Genomic DNA, 15,367 nt, shown 5'->3' with positions numbered 1-15,367 from the left:
TCCAGAAGCCCTAGGCCTGGGTTTCCAAGAGCGGTTAGGTCTGTATGACACCTGGGAGCCTCTGTCTCCGTGTGGGGACTGACCTGATCCGGAAGAGAAGGTAGAGGAGGACCAACCGGAATTGTTGCGAAAAGATCGAAAACGCGTCGGCTGTTGGTTGCGAAACGGCCGAACAGCCTTTTGTTGAGGAAGGAATTTACCTTTTCCCCAGGTAGTATCAGAAATTAGCTGGTCCAGTTTCTCTCCAAAAGGACGACCCGTTTGAAAAGGGAGAGAAGTCAACGATCTTTTAGATGTGGCATCCGCCCACCAGTCGCGGAGCCATAGGGCTCTTCTAATGGAGATCGCATTAGCGGCAGTTTGAGCAGCGCAAGCATCCACTACAAAGTCCGCTGCGTGAATTATCTGCCTGGCGACAGTGGATGCCTCCAGAGGAAGATTGGTGCCCTGGAAGGAATTAATCAAGACTTCTGCCCAAGTGGCCATTGCCTTAGTGACCCAAATTGTCGCGAAAGATGGAAAAAGTGCTGCTCCTGAAGCTTAAAAAAAAAAAAAAAAAAAATGAACGGGCAAGGTAGTCAATTTGACGATCGGAGGGGTTTCTGACTGAGGAACCCTCAAAAACGGATAGGAGCGTTTTAGAAGCAAGATGCGATACAGGAGGGTTCACCAGAGGGGACTGTAACCAATCCTTCATTAGGTCTGGATCAAAAGGGTATTTAGCCTGAGTAGACTTTTGCCCTGTGAACCGCTTATGCGGACGATCCCTATGTTTCTGGACAATTTCCGTAAACTCTGGAAGGCTGGTAAATAACCTGCGCACACGCTTGTTTTTCTTAAATGAGATAGGGTGTGCTGGAGCGGGAATATTTTCCTCATCCAACTTCAGAATCCTGTTGACTGATTCTATAAGAGAATCAAGCGACTCTTGATCAGTTGGAAGATTCTGAGGGGCTGACGTGTCAGATTCGAATTCAGAGTTGTGCTCGCTATGAACCTCAGGAGAGGGAGAGCGAGAGACAGGAGTCGCCGATGCTGAGGCGCAAACGGAACTAGGGGACGCGTCATGGGTTCGCTTTCTAGAGACCTGACCATCCCTTGATCGAGTACGGCCCCTGCTGGTGGATGGTTCCCTGCCGACGCCAGAACCCTCTCCTCAGGAGGTAAGGACGCTTTCTGACTTAAAGAGTCCTCCCGGAGGGAGAATATAGCCTGGGTAAGAGACTCCACCGACCGTGACAGGGACACAGCCCACTCAGGGGTACTAAACGCAGGAGGCCCGTCAGCAGCGGCGGCGAGGGGCGTTTGAGCGCAGGCATAACGGATTAGTCTGTGCACTGGGTAAGGCAGACATGCAAGTGGTACACACGGTAAAAAACGCAGTGTGCTTCTTAGCAGCCCGTTTAGCTTCCTTAGATTGAGACATAGCGCTCCTGAAAGGGTTAACGACAGAGTCTGTCTGCAGCTGCAGGGAATGTGCCGGGAAGGGGTTAAGCTTTAATCTGAGGGCAGATGCAGCTTACCCACGGTCCTGTGCTGTGTCCCCCGGGAGGAATAGCGGTGGCCCTGTGGTGTCACCCGGTATCCGGCAGAGTGCCCGCCTCACAGCTCGTGTCCAGAGCAGGCTGAGGTAAAAGACATGGCCCCCGAGATTAGAATTGCGCGTCTCGTAAGGAATGAGAGGCGCCAAGAAAAGGGGGGGCGGCGACGTTAGCGCGGGCGGCGCTATTCAAATTGCGGCCTAGTGGGCCGGAAAAGCCGGGGACTAAATTTTTGGCCTACCCGCGGTAGGCGCCGGGGGCAGTGGCAGCGTGGGCGGCGCTATTCAAATTGCGGCCTAGTAGGCCAGAAAAGCACTAAATTTTTGGCCTACCTGAGCGCCGAGAGCGGGGGGGGGGCACGGGGGGGCGCCGATGCACCGCTGCTGATGCTAAGTCAGCGCTTCTCCCGGGGACCAGGACCCAACCTCATACCTCCACTCCAGTGCTCGGCAGGCCGCGCTGTCCGAGGCCATCTATGCAGGTCTTCTCATCCTCCTGGGCTGATGTAGCAGAGCGGGAGGAGTTCTTAAAGGGGTATGCTCAATGGATCCTCCCTATGGCAGGGAGATGGAGAGCTATGGGGCTGATTCAGGGCATTCGGAAGCGCTGTTCCAGTCTTCTCCATTGCACGCCATGCATTGCCCTCGTATCCGTGGATTACCGGGACCGTAAGGATCATCGCCATCATCGCCAGAGGAATCAGCCCCAATTGTCGCAGGAAAGTTTACAGGGAGGTATACTCCACGTGCTTGCCTGTTGTTTGTTTGAGGGAGAGCTGGCCGTAGAAAGTAACCGTCGCCCCCTTCACTCCGTTAATTAAAAAATAAAAATTTGCAGAAAAATCAAAAATAACATAAAAACGGTGGGGTCTGAGCCTCCTATAGACACTAAGCAAGAACTGGAGATATCTCATCCAGCGAGAGGGTGTATACTGCAGGGGAGGAGCTAACTTTTTTTCTGGTTTACTTAGTGTCCTCCTAGTGGCAAGCAGCATAACACCACTGTCTCTGTGTCCCCCAGTGAGGCGTAGGAGAAAATATAAAAGTTCAAATCACCCCCCCCTTTCGCCCCATTCAAAATAAAACAATAAAAAAATATCAAGCATACACATTTTGGTATAGCCACATTCAGAATTGCCTGATCTATCAATATACAAAAAGGATTAACTTGATTGCTAAACAGCGTAGTGAGAAAAAAAAAGTTAAAACGCCAGAATTAAGTTTTTTTTGGTCAACGCGACATTGCATTAAAATGCAATAACGGGCGATCAAAAGATCGTATCTGCAACCAAAATTATATCAATAAAAATGTCAGCTTGACACGCAAAAAATAAGCCCTCACCCAACCCGAAAAATGGAGACGCTATGGGTATTTGAAAATGGCGCAATTTTTTTTTTTTAACAAACTTTAGAATTTTTTTTCACCACTTAGATAAAAAAAGAACATAGACATGTTTGGTGTCCATGAACTTGTAATGACCTGGAGAATCATAATAGTGAGTCAGTTTTAGCATTTAGTGAACACGGCATAAAAAAAAAAAAAAAAACTGTGGAATTGCACTTTTTTTGCAATATCACCGCACTTGAAATTTTTTTCCTGTTTTCGAGTACACAACATGGTAACACCAATGGTGTTGTTCAAAAGTTCAACTCGTCCTCCAAAAAACAAGCCCTCACATGGCCATATTGACGGAAAAATAGAAGGGGAATGAAAAACGAAAACGCAAAACCAAAAATACCTCCGTCATGAAGGGGTTAAGAAGCAGTAAGTTGCAATAGTGATTGTTTTTACAAGGACTATCCAACATCTATGAAGATGGTAAAAACGCCTTTAAGCTAAAAGTGAACTGCCCGGTGTCTAAGGTAAAGCCCATCTTTACTGCCTAGTGTCAGCCTCCTAGCGGCCATGTATCCTCCAATGTTATTAATGAGAGAAACAGAGCAGCACTATTCTGCCTATCAAGACAATGGACATCTCGGCAGAACTCGACAGACCCCACTATTAGGTGACGGGAAAGAAAATGCCCAGGTTACATGCCATGCAGATAGGAGAGTTCAGAGGTGCCACATGCAGGTAGTAGAGCGGCATGCACATTAACGCAGATTTGACAGAATTCACAAAACAAACTGCATACATTATTGCAGAGATCTGTTAGACCTGACAAGGCTGGTGTACTTACTTTTACAAGCCAGGCAGTGTGGCTGAATAATCATGATACTAAGGCCTGTTTCACACTTCCGTTTTTTCAAATCCGTCAAAATCCGTTGGTTTCCGTAAAAAAACGGATCCGCCATTTTTTGCAGGATCCGTTTTTTTTGTCCCATAGACTTCCATTAGTGGTTACCGCGGATCCGTCAAAAAAAACGGATCCGTTTTTTTAAAAACGGATCCGTTTGCATCAGTTTCCGTCAAAAAAACGGAAACGGATCCGTTTGGCGGACACAAAAACGGAAGTGTGAAACAGGCCTAAGACAATTTTATGAGTCCAGCAAAAGAATGGAAGAGCTCAAGTGTATTCAGTGTCCGACCACCCAGCCTGACTGACAGCTGCAGCTTGTACTGGGCAGTGTGAAACGTCAGCAGGGAGGAGGGTCATTGAGGAGCTGTAAATCAGGCTAAGAACATAGAGATTGGTTTACATACATAGTCACTCTGATACTAATTGTCAAAGTAAACACACCAGCCTCATTCAGTCTAAGGGAGCCATTTTATAATATAAGCAGTCCACATTGTGAAATCAGCTGACTGATTCGCTTTAAAGAAAATGTGCAAGATATAAAATAATGGCCATAAATAAATGTACTACGTTTATTCTCCCCAATCACCTTGCCGCTCGTTACATGGCGGTGCTGTTTCACCACCTGACGTGGCTGCTGCAGAACGAGCCGTGCCTCGGTGTGGCGGGATATCGGAGGAAAAGGCGCTAAATAGACTATTTGTTCACTATTTTAGGCCCATATGACGCATTTATTTTATATCCTGTAAAATGAGAAGATAACTGCACCAGGTGAAGCAAACCATGCACAGAAATAGGAAACAAAAAAAGAGCGAAGATTACCATAAATCTCCCGGGAGGACATTCCTGGACCAGACAAAGAGACAAAGAAGTAGAGGAGACATGAGAGAGAAGAATAAAATAAATGGCCCCCGACCCACAGATACAGACGCAGGACAAACGTTCATGGTGGAACCAGACAAAAGCCGTCGGTGAGAACACATGGACAGGGATGTATAGTTATATGAATAAAGCCTTTCCTGGGAGTCACATTGTGACATTATATATAAGACGACTATTACTTTACACTGTCCTCAGGCGCGATGCCCTGGAGGTGAACGGGTATTATAAGGGCACATAAAGACCACAGTACTGTAAGGCTCAATGCCCTGGAGGTGCACGGGTATTATATGGGCACATAAAGACCACAGTACTGTAAGGCTCGACGTCCTGGAGGTGCACGGGTATTATATGGGCACATAAAGACCACAGTACTGTAAGGCTCGACGTCCTGGAGGTGCACGGGTATTATATGGGCACATAAAGACCACAGTACTGTAAGGCTCGACGCCCTGGAGGTGCACAGGTATTATATGGGCACATAAAGACCACAGTACTGTAAGGCTCGACGTCCTGGAGGTGCACAGGTATTATATGGGCACATAAAGACCACAGTACTACAAGGCTCGACGTCCTGGAGGTGCACGGGTATTATATGGGCACATAAAGACCACAGTACTGTAAGGCTCGACGTCCTGGAGGTGCACGGGTATTATATGGGCACATAAAGACCACAGTACTGTAAGGCTCGACGCCCTGGAGGTGCACAGGTATTATATGGGCACATAAAGACCACAGTACTGTAAGGCTCGACGCCCTGGAGGTGCACAGGTATTATATGGCCACATAAAGACCATGGTACTGTAAGGCTCGACGTCCTGGAGGTGCACAGGTATTATATGGCCACATAAAGACCATGGTACTGTAAGGCTCGACGCCCTGGAGGTGCACAGGTATTATATGGGCACATAAAGACCACAGTACTGTAAGGCTCGACGTCCTGGAGGTGCACGGGTATTATATGGCCACATAAAGACCATGGTACTGTAAGGCTCGATGCCCTGGAGGTGAACGGGTATTATATGGCCACATAAAGACCATGGTAATGTAAGGCTCGATGCCCTGGAGGTGAACGGGTATTATATGGCCACATAAAGACCATGGTACTGTAAGGCTCGATGCACTGGAGGTGAACGGGTATTATATATGGGCACATAAAGACCATGGTACTGTAAGGCTCGACGCCCTGGAGGTGCACAGGTATTATATGGGCACATAAAGACCACAGTACTGTAAGGCTCGACGCCCTGGAGGTGCACAGGTATTATATGGGTACATAAAGACCACAGTACTGTAAGGCTCGACGCCCTGGAGGTGAACGGGTATTATAAGGGCACATATAGAATACAGTACTGCAAGGCTCGATGCCCTGGAGGTGAACGGGTATTATATGGCCACACAAAGACCATGGTACTGTAAGGCTCGATGCCCTGGAGGTGAACGGGTATTATATATGGGCACATAAAGACCATGGTACTGTAAGGCTCGACGCCCTGGAGGTGCACAGGTATTATATGGGCACATAAAGACCACAGTACTGTAAGGCTCGACGCCCTGGAGGTGAACGGGTATTATATGGGCACATAAAGACCACAGTACTGTAAGGCTCGATGCCCTGGAGGTGAACGGGTATTATATGGGCACATAAAGACCACAGTACTGTAAGGCTCGACGCCCTGGATGTGCACTGGTATTATAAGGGCACATAAAGACCATGGTACTGTAAGGCTCGATGCCCTGGAGGTGAACGGGTATTATATGGCCACATAAAGACCATGGTACTGTAAGGCTCGATGCACTGGAGGTGAACGGGTATTATATATGGGCACATAAAGACCGTGGGTACTGTAAGTACTACTGACCCCAGGATTACCCCTGACAACCTTATTAATAGAAGTCCCCACCTTTGTGATCAGTGACAATGGCTCCATGTCTGGAGACGCCTCTCCTCTCACCTTTCTTAGTCAGGTAGTGCATGCTGTTGGCTATGGCTGCGCTCTTCGCATCGGAGTCCAATACGCTAAACCTGGCATAATCATCCACATAGAAGTTATCTGTGAACCACAGAAGTCATCATGAGGAACGTGCAGAACCATAATGAAGACAGGAGCGACAATATATTACTATATGCTGGGGTTCATTAAAAATAAATTATATAACAAGCAATAAGTTCAAGATAGATCTTGAGAATCTGGTTACAATTCAATGACTGCAAGCAGAGATGAGGAATCGACCAATACATGCAACAAATGGTATAAATGGTCAGCGCTTTCAGAATGAAGACCGTGGCTGTCGGCAGGCCAGGCTGTGCCATCTATGTCCGCTATGAGGAGTTGTACATTTGTGCTATAATTTCTGGCATAAGCTCTAATGAACCAGTAATTGCCTCTCCGCTAGATCTGGGTCCTTTTGACTCCATGCTTTCTAGAAATGTATGCAGTGACTTACTGATGGCTGTGAGGTCCAGGTATTGCCGCTCCATGTCCAGGATCCGCAGGTTAATCCGGGGAACTACATTATTCTGAGCCATGATGTGATCCACAACATCGTGATCGTTGGTCAGTTCCCCCTATTTAAGGAGAATAACAAAGTGTATAAAGTGTGTTCGGATCCGTGCAGATTCCATGCATGACGAGAAGAGGACAGTTGTCAGTAATGTATAACGAAATGCTAAATGAACCCCTCAAACCGCGCTCAGCTCAAGAATTGCCAAAATAATTCATTAGAGTCCTAAGAACGCACCAATATTCCTCATTTCAGTCTTCCAATTACAATGTATAAAGGGTGACTGAAGACAATGTCAGCACAGACCCCCTTTCTTGGGGACTTCATTTGGGGACACAGGAAACAATAGGTGTACGTTACTGCCACCAGGAGGCTGACACTGGGAATTACAACCTTGAAGAAAAAAAGTCTGTTCGTCTTCAGCAGACTACACCCGACTACTTGCAAGTGTCACTGAGGAGGCAGAAGAATGCTCTCATGGGGAAAAGCAAGATAATATTGAAGTTATGATAACTTTTATTGGCTAACACAAATAAAATAAATGATGTTAGAAAGCAAGCTTTCAAGCCTTCTTAGGTCTCTTCCTCAGGCATGGTATGACAAAGTATCTGAAGAAACACAAATATATGCACGAAACAAAAAAAAAAAAAAACACAGAGGCATGGCATAATAAATGAACATTTAAATAAACAAACTGAGCTCAGAGAAGGAATCCTTAATTGGATTAGATTAGTGGTGTGAACATTTTATAGGCCCAATATCCATGTAAGATCAGAGGCCCGATGCCCTCACTATGTCTGGAGCAGATTCCCCAGATCCTGTAGTGAGTCAGAAATCCTCCTGAGAGATTTAAATGATTACAAATAAAAAAAAAAGCAAGATTTTGGGTACTCACTGTAAAATCTTTTTCTCGGAGCCTTCATTGGGGGACACAGGAGACCATGGGTGTATGTTGCTGCCACTAGGAGGTTGACACTATGCAAAAATAGGGTTAGCTCCTCCCCAGCAGTATATACCCACCAAGTGGATGAAGGCTAATCAGTTAGTGAGAAAGCAGTAGAAGCAGAGAACGTAACAGAAACAATGTAACAGATAACAGCAGAACCTGATACAACAATAAACAAGGGTGGGTGCTGTGTCCCCCAATGAAGGCTCTGAGACAAAGATATTACGGTGAGTACCCAAAATTTTGCTTTCTCTCGCTTCATTGGGGGACACAGGAAACCAGGTGACGTCCCAAAGCAGTCCAGAGGGTGGGAAGAAGAATACCTTAAAGTCAGAGCTCAGGCCACTGCCGTTTGCAGGACCTTTCTACCAAGGTTCGCATCAGATGAAGCATGAGTGTGAACCCTGGAGAACTTAGTAAAGGTATGAATGGAAGCCCATGTAGCAGCTTTGCAGAGCTGCGAGGCCGATTCCTGATGGCGGACTACCCAGGAGGCCCCTACCAAACACGTGCAGTATGCCGTAATCCTCAGTGGCTGTGCTCCACCTCTTAGACGGTAAGATTTCAGAACATTGGAACGGATCCATCGAGCAATGGTAGACCGGGTCGCAGAGAGACCCCTTCGGGAACCCTCTGGGATGATGAACAGAGAATCTGAGCGCCGGAAAGGCTCAGTCCTGGACAGATAAACACATAGAGCTCTCACTAGATCCAGTTTGTCCAACGACCGCTCTCGGGGGTGAGGAGGAGATGGACAAAAATATGGAAGCACAATGTCCTCATTCAGATGAAACCCGGAAACCACCTTGGGAAGAAAGGATGGAACCGGACGTAGAACCACCTTGTCCTGGTGAAAGATCAGTTAAGGAGAATGACAAGAGAGCGCTGCTAGCTCAGAGACCCATCTGATTGAAGTGATAGCAACCAGGAAAGCAACCTTCCAGGAAAGGAATGTGGGAGAGATCTCACGCAGTGGTTCAAACGGAGACTCCTGTAAGACGTCGAGTACCAAATTAGGATCCCAGGGATCCACTGGGTGCTGGTAGGGGCGAACGGAGTGAGCAACTTCCTGGATGAATGTTTTGAGCTGTCGGCGACTGGCCAAGTTCCTTTGGAACAGGACTGACAGAGTCGATACCTGTCCCTTAATAGAACTAAGGGACAGTCCGGACTCCAGACCGACTGTAGGAAGGACAAGATGGATGGGATTTCTGAAACCCCATTGGAGCGGTTTGGTGAGCTTCACACCAGCGGAAGTATGCTTTCCAAGTTTGGTGGTAAATTTGGGAAGACGAAGGCTTCCTTGCTTTAATCATAGTTTGGATGACCTGGTCGGAGAACCCAGCCGATTTAAAACCCCCAGCTTCAACAGCCATGCTGTTAAATTGAGCGACTGAGAACTCTGGTGGAAGAGGGGCCCCTGCGACAAAAGGTCAAGGCGATCCGGAAGTCTCCATGGCTTGTCCGCTAGAAGGTTGACTAACTCGGCGTACCAGGGTCTTTGCAGCCAATCTGGGGCGATGAGGATTACGGGAATTCCCTCTGGTTTTATCTTTTTGACTACCCTGGGGATTAGCAGTAGAGGTGGAAATAGGTACAGAAGGGAGAACTGTGCCCAAGATATCGCTAGCGCATCAAATCCAATTGCTAGCGGGTCGCAAGATCTGGACACAAACGGCGGAACTCTGTGGTTGACTATGGATGCTATTAGGTCGACGTCCAGAGTCCCCCATCTGAAGCAAATCCTGTGAAAGATTGATGGATTCAAAGACCACTCGCCGGCAGCGAGCCATTCTCGGCTGAGAAAGTCTGCCGCCCAGTTTTCGACTCCTGTTATGTGGACCGTGGAAATTGCTGGAACATTCTGCTCGGCCCAAGATAAGATCCGAGCGACCTCGGACATCACTGCCCAACTTCGAGTTCCCCCTTGGTGGTTGATGTACGCCATCAACGCTGTGGCGTTGTCGGACTGGACTCAAATCAGACATCTGTGAAGGAGCTCCTGCCAATGTATCAGGGAAAGAAATATTGCTCAGAGTTCTAGAATGTGGATGGGGAGGGAAGATTCCTGAGCTTGACCTCTGAACCTGGACCGTCAAATCTTCGAACACTGCTCCCCAGCCAAAAAGGCTAGTGTCCGTTGTTACTAGCTTCCAATGAATGGGAAGGAAAGACCTCCCGAGATGGATCGACTGAGAACGCTCCCACCATATCAGGGACTGTTTTAGCCGCAGTGGAAAAGAGACCACCCGATCCAGGGAACGGATCGACTTATCCCATCGCGCCAGAATGAAGAGTTGGAGAGGGCGCGAGTGAAACTGAGCAAATGGAACTACTTCCATTGAAGCAACCATCTTGCCTAGTATGCTCATGCAGAAGTGGAGGGAGCGGGGAGAGTAACCTCTGAGAGACCATACTCCGTGCATGAGAGCTAGAGATTTTTCCTTGGGTAGGAAGATCTTTGCTTGGGTGGTGTCGAAGAGCATGCTGCATGACATTCTTTCCTATATTAACCCCTTCACTCCTGGAGCTTTTTTCGATTTTTCGTTTTCCGCTCCCCCTCTTTCCAGAGCCATAACTTTTTTATTTTTCCGTCAATATGGCCATGTGAGGGCTTATTTTTTGCAGGACGAGTTGTACTTTTAAACGACACCATTGGTTTTACCATGTCGTGTACTCGAAAACGGGAAAAAAATTCCAAGTGCGGTGAAATTGCAAAAAAAAGTGCAATCCCACACTTGTTTTTTGCTTGGCTTTTTTGCTAGGTTCACTAGATGCTAAATCTAACCTGACTTTATGATTCTCACCGCCGGAGCCCACCTCAAAGCAGGGGATCCTTACCGATGACGTACTATTCAGTCATCGGTAAGGAAGGGGTTAAAGGACACTGATGAGTTTTTAGGGGTTCTAAGGGGTATTACTTGGCAGACAGGCTTCTCCTTGGTCTCCATTGAAGTGAAGAGCCTGTACACAAGGATCCCACAAGATTTGAGTGTTGCAGCTTTGAGGAAAATTTTGGGATCATTAAAAAGAAGTGATAGTTTTGTTAACTTTGTGTGAGGGCATGGATTTCATTTTAAGACACAATGCGTTTAAATTCATGGATTCCTGGTTTTTGCAGTGCACCGGGACCGCGATGGGGACTCCGGTGGCATGTACTTTTGCAAACCTTTTTCTGGCTTTGTTGGAGGAGGATTATGTGTACAATATGAGAAATAATTTTTTGAGGCATATTAAAATTTATGTTCGCTATGTGGATGACATTTTCATGATATGGGATGGACCTCGTGAATCCTTTGATGACTTTGTACAGATTAGCATTGTTGATGGCGTGATTTGCACTAGAGTGTGTCGAAAACCGTCTGCTACGAATTCCGTCCTACATTTTGATAGCTACCATCCGGCTCATGTAAAACACTCCCTTCCTTATAGCCAATCAATTATTAAGACTGAAGAGGATTAACAGTACTCAGGAGGGCTGCACTCAGCAGGCAGAAGAGTTGTGCAATAGGTTCCGCTAAAGGGGCTATCCCAATAAACTTTTGAATGAGGCTAGCGATAGAGTTAATCAGGTAAGGGAAAACAATTGCGGTTTTGATTGCAGATGAGATAGGAGATGTTTTTTGTTTCCAATTTGGTCCTATGGACGGTATCATACGGTCTGCTGTTCGCTGGAATTGGCACATTCTAGAACGCGATAAGGATATTGCGGAGGTGACAGCAAGGGTCCCATTATTTCTAAAAGCCGTAGTTCCACTCTGGGTGAAATAATAGTGAAAAACATGGATTTTTGTGATAACTCACCGTAAAATCCTTTTCTCTGGGATTGGAGAAGCAGGAAGCTCATCTGCATATTTCCGGTGCATTCTGGGAAGAGGAGAAGAGTCGCCTTAAGCTGATCGATTGCTGGGACTTGCCGGGTCTCGCTGTTTGAGGACATCGCAAAACCAGGGATTAGAGAAGCAGGAAGCTCATCTGCATATTTCCGGTGCATTCTGGGAAGAGGAGAAGAGTCGCCTTAAGCTGATCGATCGCTGGGACTTGCCGGGTCTCGCTGTTTGAGGACATCGCAAAACCAGGGATTGAAGAAGCAGAAAGCTCATCTGCATATTTCCGGTGCATTCTGGGAAGAGGAGAAGAGTCGCCTTAAGCTGATCGATTGCTGGGACTTGCCGGGCCTCGCTGTTTGAGGACATCGCAAAACCAGGGATTGGAGAAGCAGGAAGCTTCCACCCATCATAGACTGCATCAGCAATATGGAAGAGAAGAAAATCCACATGGTCACCTGCAACACATGCTACATGTTTACGGATCTTCCGGCCCAAAAACTCAACTTTACCTGTCAGAAGTGCAAACTTGTTGCCCTCTTAGAGGAAAAGGTGCAGGGACTGGAAGAAAGAATAGCAACATTGAAGGTAATTAAAGAACATGAGGACTTCTTGGATGAAGCAGAAGCAACCATTCAGGATTTGGAAAGTGAGAAAAGCTTCAGAGCACATACAGAGGCTGAAAAGTGGAGCCATGTGATGAAAAGAAGCAAACGGATCAAGTGGTCATCACCACCCACACAGCTTAGCAACCAATATGAAGCCCTCATGCTGGAGAACGAAAATGGCACAGCTCAGGATGATACCGTATCTACAAGAGAAGACACACTATCAACAAAACAAATTACTCTGTCAATAAAAGCGGAAACAAATGACACTCAAAAACACTCACGAGCAACAAGCAGTGCGACCGGAAAGAAAAGAAGAGTGGTAGTTATGGGCGACTCACTACTAAGAGGCACGGAGGCAACTATCTGCAGGCCGGACATAACCGCACGAGAAGTATGCTGCCTCCCAGGAGCAAAAATCAAGGATGTGGCCAACAGGATACCAACTATCCTCAAATTCAAGGACGACTACCCTTTCCTGCTGATACATGTAGGCACAAACGACACGGCAAGAAATTACCTACCAACTATCTGCAAAGACTTTGAAATTCTGGGGAAGAAAATAAAGGAACGGAACATACAGGTTGTTTTCTCATCAATCCTCCCAGTCGATGGCCATGGCATCAGAAGATGGAATAGGATACTAGAGGTGAACAACTGGCTACGACGGTGGTGCAGGCAGCAAGGATTTGGATTCTCGGACCATGGCGTGAATTACCTCTATGATGGACTTCTCACAAGAGATGGGATACACCTCACAAAACCTGGGAAACACATTCGCCAGAAGACTTGCCACACTCATCAGGAGGGCTTTAAACTACAAGAAGAGGGGATGGGATGAAAAACAGCAGACAAGAACATGCAGCAGAAGGACAAACTAATCAAGGATACTAGATGTGGTAAAGAGGACCCAAGACAGGGTACTCAGAAGGAAGCTAAGAAAAAGGAAGCAAAACTTCTTTCCTGCATGCTGCCCAACGCAAGAAGCCTGACCAATAAGATTGAAGATCTGGAGTTGGTAATGTATGAGGAAAAATACGACATAGTAGGAATAACTGAGACATGGTTAGATGACAGCTATGACTTGGGCGGCTAACTTGCAAGGATATGATTTGTTTAGGAGGGATCGTAAAAAAAAGGAAAGGGGGTGGAGTCTGTCTATATATATATAAAGTCCACTTTAAAGCCCACACTAAGAGAAGATATACAAGAGGAAAACGAAGAGGTGGAGTCTCTATGGGTGGAGATACAAAGAGGGAAAAGTAATAAAATCCTCATAGGGGTTTGTTATAAGCCACCAAATATAACAGAAACCACTGAAAATGTCTTATTGAAACAAACAGACAAAGCAGCAAATCACAATGAGGTGATTATTATGGGGGACTTCAACTACCCCGACATAGACTGGGAAACTGAAACCTGCGTATCTCAGAAAGGAAACCAATTTCTGTCAGTGACCAAGGATAATTATCTGTCACAACTTGTGCAGGGCCCAACTAGAGGGACAGCCCTTCTGGACTTAATTTTAAGCAACAGGCCAGATAGAATAGCAGAAGTACGAGTCGATGGGCACCTAGGGAACAGTGACCACAATATAATACAATTCCACTTGTCCTTCAGTAAGGTGCCCTGGAAGGGGGTTACAAAAACGCTGAATTTCAGGAAAGCAAAGTTTGATCAGCTTAGAGAGGACCTTCGCCAAATTGATTGGGACAATGTCCTCAAAAATAGGAGCACAGAAAATAAATGGGAAATATTTAAATCAGCTTTACACAACCACTGCGAGCTAGCCATACCGTACAGAAATAAAAGGGCTAGAAACAGGAGAACACCAATGTGGCTAAATAAGGATGTAAAAAGGGCAATAAATAACAAGAACAAGGCATTTAGGAAGCTAAAACAAGAAGGCAATGAAGAAGCATTAAAAAGTTATAGAGAAAAAAATAAAATGTGTAAAAAAACAAATACATTTAGCAAAAGTGGAAACTGAGAGACTCATTGCTAAGGAAAGTAAAACATACCCCAAACTATTCTTTAATTATATAAACAGTAAAAAGATTAAAATTGATGGTGTCGGCCTTTTAAAGAACAATGAGGGTGAAATCATAGAGAGCGATGTGGGAAAAGCAAATGTTTTACTTTTTTCTCAACAGTGTTCACACAGGAAAAGGATTTGCCAGGGGAAATGCAGAGTGATAATGTAAACTCCCCATTATGTATTACCTGCCTAACCCAGGAAGAAGTGCAGAACCGCCTTAGTAAGATTAAAATTGACAAATCACCAGGCCCTGATGGCATTCACCCTCGGGTATTAAGGGAGTTAAGTAATGTGATAGACAGGCCTCTATTGCTTATATTTAAAGACTCTATAGAAACAGGGTCTGTTCCTTTTGATTGGCGGCAAGCAAATGTGGTACCAATATTCAAAAAGGGGACCTGGAAACTATAGGCCGGTAAGCTTAACATCTGTTGTGGGTAAAATTTTTGAAGGGTTTCTAAGGGATACCATTATGGAATATCTCAATGTTAATAAATGTTTAACTCCATATCAACATGTATTTATGAAGGATCGCTCCTGTCAAACTAACCTGATCAGCTTCTATGAGGATGTAAGCTCTCAAATGGACCAAGGAGAATCATTGGATGTCATTTATCTCGACTTCTCTAAAGCATTTGACACTGTCCCACATAAAAGATTGGTAAGTAAGATGAGAAAGCTTGGGCTAGGGGAAAATGTGTGTAGAAGGGTAGGTAGCTGGCTTAGTGATATAAAACAAAGAGTGGTTATTAATAGTGCATACTCAGATTGGGCCAGGGTTACTAGT

The 15,367-nt window shown here is 46.0% G+C and overlaps 1 protein-coding gene across 6 annotated transcripts in view; it reads right to left on the bottom strand.

The window, feature by feature from the left end:
* UGGT1 (UDP-glucose glycoprotein glucosyltransferase 1) overlaps positions 1–15,367 on the bottom strand; it is a 138,180-nt gene that overhangs the window by 59,063 nt on the left and 63,750 nt on the right. For 5 of the 6 annotated variants that reach the window (XM_073576459.1, XM_073576460.1, XM_073576458.1 and 2 more), the window contains 3 exons: positions 7,105–7,225; positions 6,612–6,710; positions 4,600–4,623 (listed from right to left, as the gene is read on the bottom strand). In XM_073576459.1, the coding sequence (XP_073432560.1) occupies positions 4,600–4,623; positions 6,612–6,710; positions 7,105–7,225 (244 nt within the window). The remainder of the gene's footprint in view (positions 1–4,599; positions 4,624–6,611; positions 6,711–7,104; positions 7,226–15,367) is intronic. The other variant, XM_073576457.1, reaches the window with a different exon arrangement.

The sequence above is a fragment of the Dendrobates tinctorius genome, unplaced genomic scaffold (genome assembly GCF_039654945.1).
Source record: "Dendrobates tinctorius isolate UK_male_01 unplaced genomic scaffold, ASM3965494v1 ptg000049l, whole genome shotgun sequence".
NCBI classification, from domain to species: Eukaryota; Metazoa; Chordata; class Amphibia; order Anura; family Dendrobatidae; genus Dendrobates; species Dendrobates tinctorius.
This window is presented reverse-complemented; position numbering and strand designations above follow the sequence as displayed.